The 22,424-nt window shown below is 41.1% G+C and overlaps 1 protein-coding gene across 7 annotated transcripts in view; it reads left to right on the forward strand.

Moving 5' to 3' along the window:
• usp2a (ubiquitin specific peptidase 2a) overlaps positions 1 to 22,424 on the forward strand; it is a 63,939-nt gene that overhangs the window by 38,196 nt on the left and 3,319 nt on the right. For 5 of the 7 annotated variants that reach the window (XM_083985432.1, XM_083985433.1, XM_083985430.1 and 2 more), the window contains 8 exons: positions 13,526 to 13,576; positions 14,979 to 15,102; positions 15,906 to 16,017; positions 16,437 to 16,547; positions 18,332 to 18,396; positions 19,987 to 20,090; positions 20,319 to 20,399; positions 21,243 to 21,321. In XM_083985432.1, coding sequence (XP_083841558.1) covers positions 13,526 to 13,576; positions 14,979 to 15,102; positions 15,906 to 16,017; positions 16,437 to 16,547; positions 18,332 to 18,396; positions 19,987 to 20,090; positions 20,319 to 20,399; positions 21,243 to 21,321 — 727 coding nt within the window. The remainder of the gene's footprint in view (positions 1 to 13,525; positions 13,577 to 14,978; positions 15,103 to 15,905; positions 16,018 to 16,436; positions 16,548 to 18,331; positions 18,397 to 19,986; positions 20,091 to 20,318; positions 20,400 to 21,242; positions 21,322 to 22,424) is intronic. The other 2 variants (XM_083985434.1, XM_083985436.1) reach the window with 1 other exon arrangement.

The following is a 22,424-nucleotide window of genomic DNA, read 5'->3' on the forward strand; positions in this document are numbered from 1 at the left end:
TGTTGTCATCATCATCATCATCATCATCCACCTGCTCCTCCCGTCCTGTCCTTGTCCGCCCGCTCTCGCTCATCATCTCTACAGCCCACCACACACACACACACACACACACACACACACACACACACACACACACACACACACACACACACACACACACACACACACACACACACACACGCCAGGGAATCATGCTCCATCTATCTGTGTGTGTGGTTGTGTGTGTCAGAGAGTCATTAGTTATGAGAGGGCACCAGGCTCACAGTTGTAAGGTTAATGGTTTCTATCTACTATTTACTCGTCCTCTTTAAAAAGAAAAATCAATTCAGAAACAACTGATTAATTGATATTTGATGACATGTATCCCATCATAATGTGATATTTCTTCCATGATGTCAGCTTTTTCTTTTTCTGCCAACATTGATAAAGATTTATCGCCCGCACATGTCTGATAAATGGAAACAAAAAAGATAGATAGATAGATAGATAGACAGACAGACAGACAGACAGACAGACAGACAGACAGACAGACAGACAGATAGATAGATAGATAGATAGATAGATAGATAGATAGATAGATAGATAGATAGATAGATACTTTATTGTCCCCCTGGGGGGAAATTTGGCTTGGGCACAATGCCGCCAGACCCATCAACCACATACAAAAATACACATAAAAACATAAGAAATGCCATAGAGAGCGCACAATAAGGTGGAAAAACTGAATCTCCAGTGATTTTAATACAGTAACCGATTGATCACTGATTGGTGATTGCTCCAGCTTTGTTTTCTGTTACCAAAGTACACTGAATATAGTTTTTAGGGTTTTGAGTTGTTGACAGTTGACATTGAAATTAATGTCACAGTATATTCATTCACATTTAAAACAATCAACTCTTCCCTGCAGCAATCTGTTATCTTACGTTGTCATACATTATGTTGACAAAAAAGTCACATTTCTTGATCACATTTGGCTTCAATCATCAGAATCAAATGACCTTTATTTGTCTTTCAAGGGGGAATTTGTCTTGGGCAAGGGAGTTGTAACAGCTGTCTTGTACATCCCATACATACACAGTACATAACATACACTAAAACAGTAACAAAGGCAAACATATCAAAGAGTAGAGAAAGAAAGAAAGTGCAGGGTGAAATACATAGTTTAAAATACTTCTAATACAAGTTCAAATAAAAACATACTAAAAACTGAAAGAAAAGGCAAGTGATGTTGGTATAAGCCAGCAGGTGGACAGGCAAACCGGATGTAATAGATATGATTGACTGGTTGATGGGTTGATGGGCTTGAAATAATGACTTTCTTCGACAGAATGTAGCTAAAAACGTAACGTAGTGTGGTTTCTATAAAGATGTATGATTGTATCGTAAAATCAGTGAATGATAAAGATGTCTGTTTGGGCTCTAAAAATGATCTACAAGTTAAACTGCGATAATCATTAATTCTTGTTTGTCCAACCAGATTCGCCGGGTTTCTCACAGCCGTCAGTTCACATCGGTTAAAATTAACTTATTCACCTCAGCGGTCTGTGATTCCTTTCAGAGATGTGATGTTATCCTCATTGATTTTTTTTTTTTTTTTTCAGTCCAAAGACAAACACAGCGTCTCCACGTGAGGCTTCATCTCAGAGCCTCACGTTGGTTTTTCACCTCGGTGGGAAAAAAAAAAAAAAAAACCTGGGCTGCAGATCTCTCAGGATATCATGTGTGCTATTTTCTTAACAGGATAAAAACTCAGAGGTGTAAGGCACCGTGACGGAGTATGTGGTCACACAGAGAGGGGGCCCGGAGGGGAGGGTTTGCTGTCATGTAAACACCAGTAACGCTGGCTTGTTGTAGTAACGTAACGTTTCTACGGCTCCGGCTGCGTTTTTCTTCCCTGGCAGAGAAATTCCTCCCCGCGGAGACGTGTGAAGATGAGCAGAGCTGTTACATAAGGAGACAGCGCTTTATGTCCACATGCTCTCTGGCTGTTATCAGCACGCTGTGTATGTGTGTGTGTGTGATATAACAAAACGCAACCAAGGCAACTGGGTTCATCATCGGATCGTATAGGCTATATTTATTAGTATTTCTCAGTAAGACGATCTCACTGTTTACTTGTTTGCGTGTGTGTGTGTGTGTGTGTGTGTGCACGTCACCGGACACTAACTCAACAGGCTCTGGTGACTGATTTCACCGTCTGTGCTGCTTCATCGTCAGGAGAAATAAATACCTCTGTATCAACATTCACACGCACACACAAACACAAAGTAGTGTGCGTGTGAACATGTCACTTTATTCCCTCATGGGAGCAACTCGGTGGCAGCGAGGAGGAAGAGTGGAAAATCAGAGAGCGAGTGAAAGAGAGAAAGAGAGAGAGATTGTTTATGATGTTTTGCCAAACACAGAGACAGGTCAGAACAGACTGTTCTGCAGCTCGCTCTCTCTCTCTCGCTGCATCGCCAGCCAATCAGCAGTTGGCGCCGGGCACTGCCAGGTGGACCCAGGCATCCTGCTGCTGCTGCTGCTGCTGCTGCTGGTGTGAAGTTCAGTTTACGGCCCCAGAGACGGTGGCACTTGTTATTGGTTTGGTGGCGTCTTGTTGTTGTTGTTACAGCTCTACAGCCGAAACCGCTATTAGACGTTATATAGTCATCCTCATTGATTTTCATTTAGCAGTTTGCTCTCCTGGTGCCGACGTGCGTGAATGAATGTACCGTGTCCATCATCACGATACTTGTTGTTCTCCCCTGTGGCGCTGAGGACACTGAAGGATGATGTGATATGTAAACGATGTCACTCGCATCAATCAGCGCAGGTTAAACTACAGAAACACCTGTTGCTGTAACGCATCACAGAGCTCTGCGTCCAAAATGGTCACAACAGAGGATTTATTTCTGTTTTAAAGAGGCACTATGCACATTTTTTTTACTTTAATTGAACAGCTTTGGAGTAATTGTGATGGTTAAATGACTTGTTCCAGGGAGAATGGAGTCTCTCTGCCTTCAGACTAACATTTTTTTTTACCAGGAGCACAGTTGCCTCCTAACTGATAACTAAAAGAAAATTTAGTGGTGCACACTGTAAATCGACTTGTAAAGCAAATATTCACATTTTCTTTTCATTCAGTCCTGTAATGACAGATACCAATATATCTATGAGTCATAAAACTGTTTATTAATCCCACACATGGGAGATTTTGGTTGTTACAGGAGCATTTGTAAAAATGAGAAGAATATGCAAATATAAAAGAGATATAAAAACAATGTAAGAAAAACATATAGTTATGTACCAAAATGTTTCAGGAATATACAGGTAATACTCAGAAAATTAGAATATCGTGAAAAAGTTCATTCACTTCCCCATGATTGCGAACTGTACTGAACCAGACAGAGAGCTTTTAAAGGCTCAGGAACCCTTTGCAGGTGTTTTGGATTAATTGGCTGACAATTTGAGCTACAACATTGAACTTTTTCACGATATTCAAATTTTTTGAGATTCTGATTTTGGGGTTTTCATAAGCTGTAAGCCATAATAATCAAAATTCTAACAAATAAAAGCTTGAAATATCTTGCAATGCCTGTTATGAGTCTAAATAATATATTCATTTCACCTTTTAAGTTGAATTACTTAAATGAATGAACGTTTTCACGATATTCTAATTTTCTGAGTATTACCTGTATATATATATATATAGTTATTTACAAGAATGTAATAAAATTATCGCCCCTTCCATGTTTCACCAGTGTTAAAAAAAACTACAAATTTGCTTGTTGCACCTGCGCAAGTAGATGAAAAACGTACTTGCAGTGGCTCAGATTTTAGGGCAGTCTAGAGCCCTGACCAACCTTGTAAGATCTGAGCCTCCGACCCGGTTTACCAGATCTTGTCCCACGAGAATCATGGACTGTTTTATGACACAAACACTCCCGTAATCCATAATGTCTTGTTAACGTTACGGATTGCCCATCTCGCCAGTTTCGTCAAAAACAACCACACACGGCCGGGAGGAGTAATGTAAGGATCATATTGGAGAATCTTGTCATACCTTTGTTTATTTAAAGACAGTATTACTAACCTGTTTTGAATAAAGTTTGTTTCCTGTACCCAATAAACGTTAGTTATATCACAGTTTAAACAGTTTATCTTTGAGCCAGTGCTGAGAAGTTTTGCTCGTTTTGGCGTATGAGGCGGCCATCTTGGATTTTGCACTCCACTGAGTTGCGCATAAGAGACACGGCTTGGCAAACAGCAAAAATGGATTCAGCAGAAAGAATACCCCAAGAAAAAAAAGTCTATTTGCCAACTTTTACTCAATATTTGTGATTTCGACCTGGTCTAGAGGGTTAGCTGTGAGTTTTTACAGCAGTGAAAATACGACTCCGAAACTCTTTCTTTTTCACTTACATCGTTCCTCTTGTATCAGATTGCAGTGGCTTTATCCAGGTGTGTTTGTTGACCATGTTTGATTTTGCCATTTAATATCTCAGTTTGTATTAAGTCATAGTGATCTGTGTTGTAAACCAGTAAATCATGGAAATATTATATTATCTTTAATGATATTTGCACCACTGTGATTGAACGGATTCAAACATTTATTAGCTCGTTGTTTGAGCCATACAGTAGCTAAATAGTTTTATATCCCACTGTATATACACAGTAGATATTGTGCTGTGAGATTACACGCATCATGACCACCAGTGATAACAAAAAACAGTATCAACAGCAGCTGCACATTCATAAAAAAACTTTATTTGTTATTTTTGGAAGAGGAAGCTGAACCTGAGAGCAGATTTCCAGCTTGCTCCTGGGCGCTCATTAGTACACCGTAATCTTCCCTCTGGGGTTTCATTAGACCGTATCACTCGTACTCTGAGCTTGTTATTTTCCCACATCGTCTTCAGCCTGCACCAGGTTTGGATTACTAAACCGCAGCGACAGGTGTGAGCGGGGCGACGGAGCTGCTGCTGCTGCTGCTGCGTCTTTGAAAAGCCTCAAACAAGGAAAAAGAAAAAATTCACAGTGCATTCATGTTTATTTATTTATTTTTTGTATTCTTTAAAGAAGATCCAGGCTTTTTATCAACAGTGTCTATGAAGGGATAGTTCAACGTTTTGACAAATTGGCCCATTGCCATAACCCCTATAGTCATAGCAGTAGATTTGTTACCTTGCAAGCTATTTTTCGAACGGTGGAGCAGAGCCGCGAGCTGCTCAGAGCTACGCAATTTGTCCAACCAGATTTGCAAGAAATCCCATTAGCCTAGCCGTAGCGTAGCTCTGAGCAGCTCACTACTCTGCTCCGCCGTTCTAAAAATAGCTTGCACCGACAAATAAGTAATGAACCTACTGCTATGACTATAGGGATTATGGCAATGGGCCAATTTGCCAAGATGTCAAACTATCCCTTTAACTGTCAGCCCATTATTCCCACCCAGAACACTGTGGTAACACCCGTCAGCGTCCTTCTACTGGCCGTTCGGTGATCGCTATCAGCTGATGTGCGACAGTAACTGGAGGCATGTCAGGCATCCGCCGCGCTGGATTCCTTAGATTAAAGCTTGACGTAAACACACACACACACACACACACACACACACACACACACACACACACACACACACACACACACACACACACACACACAGAGAGTGCGTGTTAGACAGTTTAATCTCCCTCTCCGCTGTGTGGGCCCGAGTTCACAGAGTGGTGAGATGAAGATTGCACAATTGAAATAATCTTCCTGTCTTTTATCCTCGTTGTGTGTGGTTGTGGCCGTTGTTGTTGTTTCCCCTCTGTTTTGCCATTAAGTCGCCCCGGAAACCAGAGCGTGCCAGTGTCGGGGATTATTTCTTCTCACCTTGCTTTGACCCATTTCCTCCTCCTCCTCCTCCTCCTCCTCCTCCTCCTCCTCCTCCTCCTCCTCCTCCTCCTCCACCCCTAAGGCCAGGAGTCCAGCATCTTTGACAAAGTTTTCTTTTTTTTTTACTTCCACCGAGCTGGTCGCCGGCCAAAGACACATTTCCTCTGTCTCTAATTCCCCGGGTTTAGGAGGCGGCAGGAATGCTTTTTATCGTGGCCCTCTCTTCATCCGCGATGCTTTTTAGCCTCGAAGGAGTAGAGTTTCAAAAAGTAGCTCACCAGCTTCCTCTGACATTTATGAATGGAGCATTTATACACAAACGCCCCCCCCCCCCCCCCCCCCCTTTCCTCAGGGCCGCCTCTTTTGTGTACAGTACGTCTCCCTGAACTCACATGGGACAACTGGAAACGTTGGATGTATGTTCCCTCATGTGACTATGGTTTCATTTACCCCCTCCCCTTTCCTCTTTATTCCCCTCATCCTTTCATCTCTCCATCTATAAAACTTTTGGTAAAACTTTATAACAAGTACACACTGTTAAGCATTAGTTAAGCATTAAATACTGAATTAATCAATTAATACTCATTTAGTATAGAGTTAAAATGTTTTACTTTAAGCACTAACTGTGTCTATAAACTATATGCTAATGAGTATTCATGCGTTATAAATGAAGAATTCCTTATTTATTAATGTTGAACGAAAGCTTAATAGTGTGTACTATTATAAGGTGTAAAACCTTTTAACAGGAACTCTCCAGGTCTGGTGTCTCCTCCTCTGTGTCTCTAACTCTCCTCTCTTCCATGTGCGTTTGTTTTCAACGAAGCCGGTGAGAAATCAACCCATGGAGCGGTGGATAACGTTATTTATCATCTACCATGTTACCATGTGTATATCTGTGTAGTCTTATCTGTCATAAACAGGAGATTATCGGTTACGGGGCGCGTTACGTTTGAGTGGCGGTGCTGCAGAGACGAGAGCTGGGACACCGGGTCGGAGGCTCTGTTCTTACAAGGTTGGTTTTCAGCCAAGAGACGCTAGGTGGAAGGCAGAGAGCCTCCATTCTCCCTGGAACTAGTTACAAGTCATTGATTTAACCAGCACTAGGACTCTGGAGCTGGTTAATTAAGGTGAAAATGTAGCAGAGTTAAGGTAAAAATCCTGCATAGTTTGGATCAGAAGTTTGGTTGCAGTTTCATCCCACACACGGACACATGTGAGGCGTCCAGTGGTGCAGCAGCAGCAGCGATCCTGCAGGTGTTTGGTTGTTGGCAACGTGTGTGTGTGAGAGAGAGCGGCATGTGATCCTGAAGTCATGGGGTCCGAGTCCCGGCGGTGGTGTGTGAACGGTGTACGCTCAGTTAAAACAACATTATTACGATGGAGGTGGACGACGCTGACGTTGCTGCTGTGAGAAGTTCAAGTTCTGTCCGTTTTTTTCAGAATCAGTGTGTGAAAAGAGTTAAAAGCTCCTGGAAACTTTATGACAATAAGGAACAATGAACATGAGTGTGTGTTTGATCTCATGTGATTGAGAGTGACCAAATAATCAGATTATGAAATATCTCAGACAGGAATGTTCTTCATTATGAAAAATGAAAAATAGAAATAGAAATGAAAACTCAAAATAAGCCTCCATTTCTGTTTTACTTTACTTTTACTGTGAAATTACAAAAACATTATGTAAGGAACTTTTACATGAAGATTGAAGTCACTGAGGCAGTAGATATTACATTGATGTATGAGACTGTTGCCTACAGTAAGAAGCTGATTGTGAGTCAACACACGTCTCCAACAACGAGCTTTTAACTGAACGTGTCACCGTTTTGTTTTAATGTTAAACTTAATGTCCAACCGCTCACGTGGACGCCGCCGGGCCCCAGCAGGATTTGCATAACTCAGCGAGCCGTCGTTATGTTACAGTCAGTCATGCTACAGGCTGCGATCACTGCTCGAGCCAGGGATTCATGGATCATCACACACACACATACAGTATTACAGGAGCCTGTTTGACACACCGCTTTGAGACCTGGATTCGACACGGTGTCTGTCGACTGAACAGACGTAGAACGGTTCAATAGCAGAGTAATCAGTGCATTTACACAGCGGTGATGAAACCATGTTGTTATTTCCTTTCAATTCGTGTCTGTTTTTCCTCAGCAGTTTGTAAAAGCTGCAAAACACTAAAAATAATCAGTCATCAGTGGGTTTCTGCAGGAAGCTGGGTATCGCTGTTGATTTGTAACCTGGTATATTATGAAAAATGTTAATGTTTACAACAAAAACTGACCCAAAAGCAGTTACATTGATGCACATTTGTTTAATATGATCCACAATGGACACAACAAGAACAGATCTCACGCTGCTCTGTGATCTCAAGAAATAACGTAGACTAAGAGATCGATAGAAGGATTTTATGAAGCGATATCAGATCTTTCAAATGGAGATTGATATGAATCAGAAAATTGTTTTGTTTTTTTTAAACCGAATCCTTGATGTTGTTGTTGTTGTTGGATGAAACGAGGGAACATCAGGACAAAATAGCGTCTGTTTTCAGCCTCAGCATTAAAGTCACATCTGCTCCATCCACGTCACCGTGATGTCACCGTGTCCTCTGCCTCCTTTTATCCATCCCGCAAAAAAAAAAAAAAAATATATATATATATATATATATATATACAAGGATAGCGTTGCTACGGAGACAGAGCCAGGGATGTGTAGTGGTTGTCGTGGCGGTGACGTCTGGCGGACGACGGCCGGAGGAGCAGCCAATGGCGAGTGGACAGGCAGCGGCCGGGGTTATTACATGTAAATGCAAAGCTGCTATTTTTGGGAGCAGCCGTGGCATTACTCAGCAGAGTGCAGCAAAGACACACACACACATATACATTCCAGCAGTTAAGGGGGGGAAGAGTGTGTGTTTGTGTTTGTATTTGTGTGTGTGTTATGAAAAGAAAATTGGAGGTGACCAGAGAGGATTTATCCTGTAAAGCTGTAAAGTGTGTGTGTGTGTGTGTGTGTGTGTGTGTGTGTGTGTGTGTGTGTGTGTGTGTGTGTGTGTGTGTGTGTGTGTGTGTGTGTGTGTGTGTGTGTGTGTGTGTGTGTGTGTGTGTGCTTGTGTGTGTGTGTGTGTGTGTGTGTGTGTGTTACGTGGCCAATAAAGAGCTGCATTCACTCCACTGCAGAGGATTTAGAAAAGCTATAGATAATTGAACTGTAGATGTGTGTGTGTGTGTGTTTCTCGTGTACTGACGCTGCCTTTCTGCTGAATTCCAGACAGATGGTCGAGGTTATTTATGTAATAGTAAAAAAAAAAGGAGAAAAAAAGCCTTTCCTGTATCAGTGCTCATCATAACTAGATAAGCCTCGGGGCTCACGTTACCGGCGAACACACGAACACGCTTCCCCGGCATCGTGCAAACGTCCAGAAGGAGCTGAGGACAGGACAGGACAGGACCGGCCGCTCGCTCACTCGCTTTCACCTCGGCTTTCCTCTGTAAACCTGCACAGCAACCAGGCTGAAAAGGATTACACAACAGCTTCACCTCAGTCCTGCAAAAACAAACTAACAAAAAAAAAAAAAATCTTCATCTGTCACGTCCTAATTGAGTGTTTTTTCCTAAAAAACAAAACAAACCTCGGCTGCACCAAACACAGAGAGAGCGAGAGAGAGGCAGAGTTGACAGTGAGCTGCTGAGCCCAGAGCAGCGTTCAGCAGCAGAGACAGATTTCTCCTTCAGAAGCTGGAAAAAAAACATTAAAGCAGCTTTAAGTGAAAGAAAAGAGCCGGTTCAAAGTGGCCAAGTGTGAAATTTGTCCGCTCTCTGTTTTCTACATCACAGTGAATGGATTAAGGATGGATTATCAGAAGATAATAAGTGACACATGCGAGGTCAACGAGGTCAAACCACATGGTCAGTCCTGTATGCAAAGGAGTCCACCACGCTGTCCTTTTGACCCGCGGTGCTCGTCAGTGTGAGCCTCCTCCAGGATCGATATCTGCAACACCACACAGACCAGGATGTATTTGAGATATTAGTTTATTATTCTCTGTTTGAGGAAAAGATAAGCTGTTATGGATACAGTTTCTTTAAAGAGGAACTATGCAGGATTTCTACCTTAACTTTGCTACATTTTCACCTTAATTAAACAGCTTCAGAGTCCTAGTGCTGGTTAAATCAATGACTAGTAACTATTTCCAGGGAGAATGGAGGCTCTCTGCCTTCCACCTAGCGTCTCTCGGCTGAAAACCAACCTTGTAAGATCAGAGCCTCCGACCCAGCTCTCGTCTATGCGGCGCCGCCATACAAACGCCCTGCTACCCGTAATCTCTTGTTTATGACAGATAAGACTACACAAAATAATATAGCCTACACATCGTAACTGTTGCGACAAAAATCTCACTGCAATTTCAAGACTAACGATCAAAGTGTTTATTAACAAAACAAAAAAAGAGATTAACTCATAATATAGTGAACAAAATATAACCAAAGTGATCACAGTGATCAACGAAAAAGTACGGCAATCTAATATATAACATCACAAGTTCTAGACTCCGCCCACAATCACGGGACCAGCTATTAAAATAATGACATAAACTAAATAATACTCAGAATTAACACCAAAACAACCCTTAACTTTAACTAACAAAATAAACTCCATGGATTGATTTCTCACCGGCTTCGTTGTAAACAAATGCACATGGAGGAGAGGAGGGTAGAGACACAGAGGAGCAGAGACCAGACCTGGAGAGTTCATCTTTAAATTAAGGCTTTAAAATCTATTTCTGGTCCTCGACACTAAACAGTTAAGCGGTGGTAGCGCCTGTGTGGTCTCTCCTCGGCGGTCCTGATGTGGCGTGCACAACGGGCTCCAGCGTCACCACAGGTGCTGCTGGCTGAGATAGATTTACCTCTGACTGGCAGAGAGATCAGGTGACTGGTGTGTTAAGCTGCTGGACTCTGCCTAGAAAACACAGGCTCCAGTTTCCAGGCCCGTTTCTGTTTCTCTGCCACTGGGTTTAAAAAATAAATAAATAAGATTTTCCGACTCATATCGATCTTCATTTGAAAGATCTGTTATCGATCCTCAGACCGTCATTAGATCGCGAGACGAACAGGATGAGATCATTGATTGAAGAACTTGAATTCACCCACAATAGGCTATATGCCGCTGGCTGAAATCCAGGAAGTAGTGGTACTTCCTGGATTTCAGCCAGCGGCATATAGCCTATTGTACTGAAGAGTTGCACTTTTAATGTCTGGAGTGGGTCATGTTGAATAAATATGCATTCATGTAATTGATTTTAGGTCAATTTAGAATGCAAACATTAATATTTTTAATAATGCACCAGGATAGATAGATAGATAGATAGATAGATAGATAGATAGATAGATAGATAGATAGATAGATAGATAGATAGATAGCGCATTTCATACCAAGGGGCAACTTAATGTGCTTCACATAAAAAAAGACATTTAACAGTAAGAATTGGAAACCAAAAAAACATAAAAAAACATACCATTTTTGATATGTACTTAATGATAGATATGTACTTTATTCATCCTGAGGGAAATTCAGATGTTCAACTGCTCTCACAACATAGCACAACAATAAAAAGCTAAACATAAATAACCAGTAGTGGAACCATTTGGATGTCAATTACTAGGTGTTGTGTTTTTAGGCTTTAGGTGTTTTGGTTATAACAACTTGTTATAACCAAAACACCTAAAGCCTAAAAATTTCCATCTTTGTCCATTTGCAGCATTAGTTCCGTGAAAATCTCCTCCATAAAGAAGCAAAATTGGTATCAAAACTGAAATATCTCGATACCGGACTGAATCGATTGACTAAATCCTGTCTCTCCCTCTTTAAAGTCGCTGTGTTTTCTCAAAAATTACAGACAATTACAGTTGAATTTCAGCTTCAGTGACTCTAGCAGATATAAATGTGTGTTTTTTTTCTTAAAGTGTAATTGTTTCTGCTGCCTCTGCTTCTTATTCGAGGGGCAGCGCAGCGTTTCTCCTCATCCGCCCCCGTCTCCTCCGTTTCTTCTTCCTCCAGCCGCTCGATTATATAACCAACCGCTCGGCTTATGTAACGCAAGTTAACCGCGGCGAGTGGTGACATAAGTTCAAGCTTCCCGCGCGCCGTTTTGTACCATTTTAAGATTTTGGGTAAAGCTCAATAAAATTCTTCCGCCATCTGTTTGTGTTTGTGTTCGGTCGTCGTGGCTAAAACGTGTAGTGGACAGCGGTGGAGATAATCCTGAAGGTGCGTTATGGGCTGCCGCTGATCAGATCTCTGCCATCTGGGAGCGATTACCCAGAGAGATAACAAAAACAAGTTCCTCAGCAGAGATAACGCTCACCAGGAACAAAGCTGCTGCCTCCTCTGTCTGCCTGTCGTTCCTCGACACACTCACACACACTCACTGAGGTAGAAGTCATTACGCTACACACACCTGCCTGAAACACACAGAGAACAGCTGGTGGTGAAGTAAACAGTGGATGAGTGTGTGTGTGTGTAAACTGACAGCTTCATGAGACATCAGAGTCTTTTTCTTCTCCCTGTGTGATCTTCATCAAACATTATTTTATTTACGAGGCTCGGATGTTTCACTTCACAAGCTTTTAAAGGGGGAAAAGCTACAAATACTACAACCTGAGCTGAAGGCAAGGCAAGGCCATTTTATTTGTATAGCCCGTTTTTACAAACAGTTTGTCTCAAAGGGCTTCACATGGCATCACAACAACATCCTCTGCCCTTAGACCCTCACATCGACTGAGGAAAAACCCAATGGAAAACCCATTTAACAGGGAAAAATTGGAGAAACCTCAAGGTGAGCAACAGAGGAGGGATCCCACGGGCAGACGTGCAATAGATGTTGTTATAGACAAGAAAACAGTTTACAACAGAGAATGTGAGAAACATGGAAATGTTAAAAACAGCTGATGAAGGAAGGAAAGGAAGCTGAACGTTCAATCTGAATATTTATTGCAATTGCAAAAAGTGCAATATCCTACGAGGGAGTATTAGAGCCACATTGAGAAAAAGAAAAATCACAGACTTCGAGAATAAAGCCATAGTTTCATAATTTGAAATTTTCGACTGTATTCTCATAAAATTACAATAGTTTTACCAGAATAAAGTCAAAATATCATGAGAAAAACCGTGATATTATGACAGTCTGTGAAAAAAAAAGTTTCTCAATGTGGCCCTAATACTCCGTCGTAATATCCAACCTGTATAAGTGATATACAGAATAATCACAATATTGAATAGTTTTTTATGGATATCACTGAGCCCAGTCAGTCTGACACACAGTTTGGGAAATGTAGGAAATCTCAAACTACGAGAGGGAAAAGGAAAAAAACTTTTTGTCTCCTGTTTAGTTTCAATACGCTCAACATTTTCAAATAGATACTGTATAAATAAAATGACCGTTCAGTGTAAATTCATCTTTGATTGTCTGTGTCGGTCAGACCAGTCTCTGGATATCTGAACGTTTCCTCTGTGGCGGTGAAAACACGGCCGACGCTACGACGACGTCTCTCTGTTCCTGAGTGAATGAATGTAAAAAAAGAAAAAAAAAAGAAAAACAATGAGAGATGATGAGAAGTTGTGTGGGTTTGATCTGATGGTTTCTGTTTCTGTTTCTGTGTTTCAGAATTCAAAGAGTGCCCAAGGCCTGGTGGGACTGAAGAACCTGGGAAACACTGTGAGTGACAGCTGCTGCTGCACATCTGGACACACACACACACACACCTCGTGCTAGCGTCAGAGTGACAGCAGTTTGTTGGGACCTGGTGACACACACAGGCTGTCAGTGTGTGTGTGTGTGTGTGTGTGTGTGTGGTGTAATCTAATCAGAGCTCTGAACTATGGACCAGTCTCTCTCTCTCTCTCTCTCTCTCTCTCTCTCTCTCTCTGACTGGTTTGATCTCACCAACCTCCACGTGCCTGGTGTGTGGACACGTGATAGGAGACACAAACACACACACACACACACACACACACAGACAGACACACACACACACACGGACAGAGTGTATGTGTACAAACCCAGTGGTTAATGGTGAATGTATGAACTCACATTTCCAGCCCAGAGACTCGGCGCCGTCTGAGGCTGAATGTTGATATGTTCTAGAGGCAGAGCTGAGGAAACATCTGGATCGATCAGTCATTGATGTGTTTCAGGTTTATCAGAGCAGATGTGTTGAGGTGACACACAACATGTTCACAACGAGGTGCAGCAACAGCAGCAGGTGTTTAGTTTGTTAGATCAGGTTTGGGAAACACGTTTATTCACTTTCTTATCCAAAAATGAATAAAATCAGTGACACGTTCACATCTGGACGTTCAGCATGAACCAGGCTGATCAGCTTAGCCTGTTATAAACACTCAGAAAACCTCAACACAAAACAGAAATGAAAGAGTTTGGACTATTTCTTGGACTGTCGCACTGACTTAACTTCCCACGAGTTTTCTTGTCGTCGCTGTGATGTTGCCAGGCAACCGGCCGAGACTCGAGGAAGTCACTGATCCCAGACAAGATTCAGTCCGTCACGTGTTGTTGCTCTTGTACAGAGCAACGAGACGACAACAAAGAGGAGATAACTGTCTCCCCCTGCTGCTGCCGTCTCTCTGTTAAACTAAACTAAACTAAACCAACCAGCTGTTTCAGTTTCAGTTTACAGATGTGAGTTTCCTCATTCAGATTCAGATTCAGATTTACTTTATTTTTCTTTGTTACAAACTCCTGAATTGTAAGAAAAATCAACACAGGTAAATCAAATATTATGACTAAAATAAAAAGCAGAATAAAATAGAATAAGAATAAATAGAAAATAAAATAATAATAATTCACATATGTACATGTACTTATCGATCTCTTGGAAGGAAAGTATATATGTCGAACTAACTTCAGTGTGGACTCAGATCAGCAGGTGAGGAATATATGAAGTAGATTGTAAAGACACAACAGTGTAATTGATTCACAGAAACAGTATGTATTATATATAACGTGGCTGTAGATGAGTCAGTGAAGGAGAAATGAACCAGGTGTTTTATTCCCTGTGCTCTGATTTAACGTGTGTGTGTGTTGTTGTTTTTCCTCTCAGTGTTTCATGAACAGTATCCTGCAGTGTCTCAGCAACACACACAGCCTGAGAGACTACTGCCTGCACAACTCGCACCGCAGAGACCTTAACAACAACAGCCGCACCAACACAGCCCTCATGGAAGGTGAGAGACCAGACCGGACACACACGACACACACTCCCCCTCCTCTTCCCTCGACTCGGCTTAAAAAACAGACACAAACTGGTTCTGATCGCGGACAGCAGGTCTGAAGGTGACGACACGTTTCCTCAGGTCCTTTAATTGACAGAGGAGACAAACCTTTTGAAAAAAATCTTCGCAAACACGCCATCATTTCAAGAAATGTCTGCGTTCACATGGATCCACTGAAAACGACTCAAAAACTCCAAACATCAGAAGTGGATTAAATGTTGACTGGGAGTCGTGTCAGAGCAAATATGACGATCGATGATGATTTAACGGGCGAGATTCAGCCGCAATGTCCGAGGGAGCGACAGTAGTCCACTGTTGTTGTTACATTACGTTACGTTCATAGACTGTAACATCTAGAAGTGTGTCTCAGGTTACAGGTGAGAGCGGTGGGACGTATGACATCATTGTTTCACAAAAGATCCCTTTTGGGTCTCTACACGAAAACGCTGGGGGGGCAAGTCAAGTAATTTGAGCAGTAATTCAGTTACTAACTCACTTGTGTTTTGGGAGAAGTAACGAGTAACTGTAACTTATTTTTTACTAACTTATTACTAATTACTTTTTTAAAGTAACGTGCCCAACACTATCGGGGATCTATTTCCAAAAAAACGGCATTCCCACCCTCCCGCTCCGGAAAACGCTGTTTCCGTCTGGACGAAACGCTGAAATGATTAAAAAAACAAACAAACGCATGTAGATTCATTGAAGCCGTAAGAATCTGTCTAAACCAAACGAGTGTCGGTTTGTGTCAACAGAATTTGCCAAGCTGATCCAGACCATGTGGACGTCGTCCAGCAGCGAGGCCGTCAGCCCGTCAGAGTTCAAGACTCAGATCCAGAGATACGCTCCCAGATTTGTAGGATACAAGTAAGTTTCACTTGGAGGAACTGCAAGACTTCCTTCCCTGGGTTTCTTAACGACTTTAAGTTATTTTATGTCTCTCAAAAAGATAGAAAACAAATGTGGCAAGAAATTAAGCCTGAACTTTGCACGCCTTTTGTTATTCTAATTTATAACTCTTTTTATTTTATTATTATTTCACTGCTCTGCAATGTTTTGTTTTTGCACTTTTGTATTGCATTTGTTTTTTCACCTGTTATGTATTACCGGTATTGTAATTATCCTCTTTGAGAGTTTGTATCTTCAGTTGCTGAAAAAAAAAAAAGCTCAGCGCTTATAAAGAGTTGGTCTGAATGTTGCTTTTACCTGAGAGCTCAAAGTGTTTCCAGCTCTGACTGTGTGTGTTTGTGTGTGTGTGTGTGTGTGTGTGTGTGTGTGTCCTGCAGCCAACAGGACGCTCAGGAGTTCCTGCGTTTCCTCCTGGACGGGCTGCACAACGAGGTCAACAGGGTCACCGTCAGGCCGAGAGGCACGGTGGAGGACTTCGACCACTTGCCGTAAGTAATCAGCCTCACAGACGAGTTGTGTGTGTAGGTGTGTATTTGTGTATGTGTGTGTGTGTAGGTGTGTGAACAGGATTAGCAGACCTCCACAGACATCATTTCATTTTAATTTCATACCTTTTATTATTCGTTCCAATCCCAGGAATCGGAAATGAGCAGGATGAAGGAAACTTACAACACCTGCTCTGCTCCTTTCTTGAAACAAAAGAACAGAACACTTACATCAGATGAAATGCAGATTAACAGTGAACAATACACAAAGAGAAATAAAATCCACAACCAGAACCTCCCATCACAACATGTTTATATAAACATTCACCACCTTTTCTTATCTACCCTCTTAAACTAAAAAACATTTGAACAATTTTTCTCTTAGACTGTTAACGCAGCTCAACCCCCACCACAGAAATACACATTGTTTTAACTTGGTCCTCGCCATTTGATACTTGAAATTAAATGTTCTTCTATGACTGACATCTTGTGAAACTTAAGCGAAATACTTAGGTAAAAGTCAATTTTTTTGCTTTATATACCATTATATATAATAGGAGTTCATCCTGACGGGGACGTTTGTTCTCGCTGCACCAAGAGCGATGTTACCAGTGTTGGGGAATCTACTTTGCAAGCGTAGCCTGTAAAACTACATGTAGTTCAGCCTGACAGTCGTTTGAACAAACTACATTTCTACCCTTGGAAAATGTTAGTTTGTAAAATTACAGCTGGAAAAAAAGTAGCTTTTAGCAAGTACATACACTCATTATACTCATTTAACTCAGTGTTAAATAAATCAACATGTGGTGTATGTGAAACAAAATATAATAGCCTACAAAATATTTACATGCTAGCAGAAATATGCCTCTACACTCAGTTTTATTTGTTTAAAGAAAAAAAGCTGACGTTGGTCAACATACTGTAGGTTCCCCATAGACATGTTGGGTAATAAAAAGAGAAAATGAAAATCCTACCCCAATAAAAGAAATACAAAGAGGTCGACATATTCTCAATAATGGTACAATATTGGTAAAATAAAAATTATATTATATAGATCTTTTTTTTAATAAAAAATAATTCATGTTATTGGCCAAAATTGTAGTTTGTGAACTAAGTAGTTAAACTACAAAAAATGACCCAAAAAGTAGTTCAAATACTTGATGCAGCACAAATATGAATGTGGTTTAACGACCAGCAAGTTCCAGCAAATTGTAGTGAAGCTCTGTAGTTAAAGTCTTCACAACACCGGCAGTTACACAAGTTGCTGGTGTAGAGATGTAAACAGAGCCACGTCGTTAAGGCTTCATCATTAAGCCTTAATTTAAGTGTGTGTGTGTGTGTGTGTGTGTGTGTGTGTGGCCCGGATCAGCTGGATGCTCCAGTTCTTCTTGGTTATAATTATCAGTTATCTAACAGCAGCTTGTTTTAAGGGTCACGGTTAATCTCTGCAAATTTCAGCATTTACCCTCATAACAGGTCCAACAGAGGGAACAATGGAGAACAAAAAAAAACAAACACAAAAAACCCAAAACGTTGATTTCCAGGTTGGAAATGTGTTTTAAGGGCAGGAAAGTGTCTTTATAAGCCCATTAATGTGACACTGAGTCTCCTGGATGTTTAAATAAAGTAGGTCAGGTCCATAATCCATCACACCGTCCGTCCATTTACCGTGTCACCGGCGTGTCCTCCTCTGTCCCGGCTCTTCCTCTCTGTCTCTGTCCCTCTGGATTTATGAATGAAAAACTAAACAGTCTAACGTCTGGTCTCTCTGATCGCTCTGTGTGCAGGGACGAAGAGAAAGGGAAGAAGATGTGGAGTAAATACCTGGAGAGAGAGGACAGTAAGGTCGTCGGTGAGTACCAACAAAAAAAATCACCAAATAAACATTCCCCACCCCCACCCCCACGTCTTGAAATAGATTCACAGACCAGACGGATGTAAAGAATATTTTAGCCTCGAGTGTCAGAACGACGTTTTCCAGCCAGGTTTAAAATCTAGAACAGTGGTTTCTGAGCTTTTTTAAGTCGTGACCCACTTGGAAAATCTCAGAAACGCTGGTGGCCCACATCCAACGCTGGGACAACACAGAGGACGAAGACAACTCCCAGAGATTTTTTTGTTTGTTTTAATGTTTTATAAAAACCTCTTTATTGTGATCCTTTAGTTTTTTTTTTTTAACTTTATTGCCTTTAATAATTAATCATCTTGAGCCTGGGAAAGATATCGCTGTATAAATGTAGGGCATGTATACCTTATCTAGTTCTGTAACTCAAAAAAGGGATATTTAAAACAATAAATGATTAAAAATAAGTAAAATGTTAATAATAACAATAGTTATTTAAATACAATTGAAGTTTTGAGGTATAAGAGTCTAAGGGTTCGGTTTCATCCAGTTAATAGTAATAATTTTCCTTGCAATCATCAACAAAACATGTAATATATAACATAATACTGTGGTAAACAGCTGGTCAGGAAACACATCTAATAAAAAATAACAGAGAGTCCATGGGAAGGTTCATTGCCAAAAGATTTTTTCCAGTTCTTCTTTGACATTTTTCCAAAATATTAGTATTTTCGGGCAGTCCCAGAATATATAAGTATGGTCGCCGACCAGGCCACAGTTCCTCCAGCATTTGTTGCTGGGATTGTTTTTGGAGACAAAAGTTGTTAATGGAGTGACCCTCCTGTTTTTACCATGGACATAATCACAGTGTGAACAAAATCACAAAGATGTTTGTTTGGTAAAAGATCCAACAAACATCAAATCATCAGTTATAGATTATAATTTTTTTAAGTGAAGATGAAACAAAAATCAGCTTTCACACTGATTCTTTAATCCTGAGACAAGATAACAACCTAAAACATGACGTCGTCCGACTGGAGACAGCAGCAGAGTTCCTATCAGTAGCAGTAAATCTTTATTGTTTAATGCAGCCTAAAAAACCCAAACACATTGGACAGAAACAGACATTTGCGAAACAATAAAATACAAACAGTGGGCAACACAGGGACAATAACAGGGGAGATCGTCATGTGCAAAAGTGGCAGAATATACACAATTACTAAATTTCAAATTTCAAGGGAGTATCAAATTGAAAATCTCTGCATCTCCCAGTGTGCATCGTGACAGATTATGCACAGTTTTAAATTACCTTGAAAAGTGCAGACAGAAATGTCTTATCACCTGGTATAAAGTTAGTTTTTAATCACCTTTAATGTGTTAAAGATGGGTTTTTTTTTCAAGAAACATGATTTATGTTTAGTTTTTACACGTTTCCACTAGAAGCTGTCTTACACATTTGTCAGCCCACTTGTAAGACCCTCTGTTGTCCACCAGTGGGCACCAGTCCACAGGTTGGAAAGCTGATCTAGACACTAAGAAGATGACAACAGTTAATATATTGATACATTATTGATCTATTTACCTGCGTCTCTTCCTCAGATCTGTTCGTGGGGCAGCTGAAGAGCTCTCTGACCTGCAGCCACTGCGGCTTCTGCTCCACCGTCTTCGACCCCTTCTGGGATCTCTCTCTACCCATCGCCAAGGTAACCACACACACACACACACAGATTAAGTTCTTGTCCGACACCTTCACACGTCAGAAGTTTCCTTTCTCTTTGTTTCCTTCTTCACAGCTCTTAACACGAGCTTCTCCGTTTCCTCCCTGTCTCTATCTGTGCTTTGCTCTGTGTTTGTGTGTTGTTATTGTGTGTATGTTTATGTGTGTGTTTGTGTGTGCGTGCTAATGTCATTGCATCTATGTTTGTGTCCAGAAGGGCCACGGCGAGGTCAGCCTGATGGACTGTGTGCGACTCTTCACCAAAGAGGACGTCCTGGACGGGGACGAGAAGCCGGTAGGTTCCTGGGTTTTATTCATGACCTTTAGTTTAGTTTAGTTTAGTTTAGTTTAGTTTATTTGGGTCTTGACACGTTGCCTCATTGTACAAAAGAAATTACAGCCCAACATAAATACAGCAGCTGGACAAGGTCTAAGAAAACCGAAAATACGCAAACAATAAGTAAATAAAGAAAGTGTACGATAGACATTTAGGTGTAGGCTGAAGCTGAGCTTATTTTCCCTACCTTGCCTTGCCTACAAATCAGGTTATATTAAAATGAACTATGCAATCTACTGTTTCCTTTAGTCAGCACAGCAGTTTGACCCCTTTCTATATTCTGAGGGTTTTTACAGAGGGGTTTGTTGGTATATTATTCACAGCCTGATTTATACAACATTTTATTCCTGAAAACATGGAGAAATTTGATTTCTTTTAGGGCTGGTGACAGTATTTTCTTAGATATCCAAAATCCCCCTCTGTTAAAACTTCTGTCTCTAATGTGTCAACAAAATATAACAAGAATCTTAAAAGTGGTTTTATCCATTGTTCAGATTTCTGGTTTGGAAATATATGCAAATTAGCGCATATTTCATTAGATATTGCCTCATTTTATTTAAAGATAAAAATTGACAAAACTTGTAATACAAAAAATAACTGTCTTACATGTAAGTGATAAACCTAGGAGGTTTCATGGTGATATCTGTTAGTTAAAATTTTTGGTGTCAGTTCTACATTTCGCTGACAGAGGAGCTGTGGTGTTTGGTTGACAGCAGCTCCACAGTCCACACACTGACCGAAGCATCTTGTCTCCTGTCTCCTTGTCTCCTTGTTTCCTGTCTCCTGTCTCCTCGTCCTCAGACCTGCTACAGGTGTAAAGCTCGGAGAAGATGCACAAAGAAGTTCACGATACAGAAGTTCCCCAAGATATTAGTGCTGCGTATCCTTTTGTCCAAAGCTCAGAATGAAACACAGGATTAATTCACAGGGTGGGGGGGGGGGGTTGTTACTGTCTGTGTCAGAGGGATAATGTGTGTGTGGATTATGGATTTGCTGCAGTTCAAGAATCACTGTGAGACTTAGTGGGACATTAATACTGTGCATTATTTTCTATTGGATTATAAAGTAACAGTCGGATGTGAATCAGTTTAAAGTGGAAACGTCGGCTCACACCAACGAACACACACACAGAATCTAAATGACGCAGTTGAGTGGTGGCATCTTGAACCTGCTGCTTCTACAGTATGAAAACAGTCAGTAGCCATGTTTCCATCCACTTTGAATTATCTGAAGATCACAATATAATTAATGTGAAAAAAAACGGTGAAAGTGTGTTTCCATTTAGAGCTTTACAACAAACAAAAATCTGTGTGTAATAGTCTGCACGCTGTTTTGCAATCAAACTGGTGTATCGGATAGATTTCTTGCAATTTCAACAACGGGTAACAAAGGGTAAATATTGCACAAGTTATAATGTGTAACAGTGTTTAAGCGCCAATGAACTGCAACATACCGAGCTGTTGCCAGAAGACAGCGGCGTGAAAACACCTAGTGGTAGTTTAAATGCTACAGGACACCGGAGGCGACCAGTGGTTTGGGAGCAAACAGCAGCACTCAAACAGTTCTCGGAGATCACGGTTGAACGAAAGTTGAGGGAAAGCCTGTGGTTGAGGCGTTTTAGGACCGAGGCAACATTTGAACTGTTTCCAGTTGAGATCGACAGCTCAAACTTTTTGTTAATATTTATGACATTTAATCAAATTTTACCATTTATTTGATATAATTCAAATCTGAACTCTCCAGGTCTGGTGTCTCCTCCTCTGTGTCTCTAACCCTCCTCTTCTCCACGTGCATTTGTTTACAACAAAGCCGGTGAGAAATCAATCCATGGAGCGGTGGATAACATTATTTATCATCTACCATGTTACCATGTGTATATCTGTGTGGTCGTATCTGTCATAAACAAGAGATTACGGGTTACGGGGCGCGTTATGTTTGTGTGGCGGTGTTGCCATGGAGACGAGAGGTGGGACACCGGGTCGG

This window comes from Trachurus trachurus, assembly GCF_905171665.1.
Source record: "Trachurus trachurus genome assembly, chromosome: 13".
NCBI classification, from domain to species: Eukaryota; Metazoa; Chordata; class Actinopteri; order Carangiformes; family Carangidae; genus Trachurus; species Trachurus trachurus.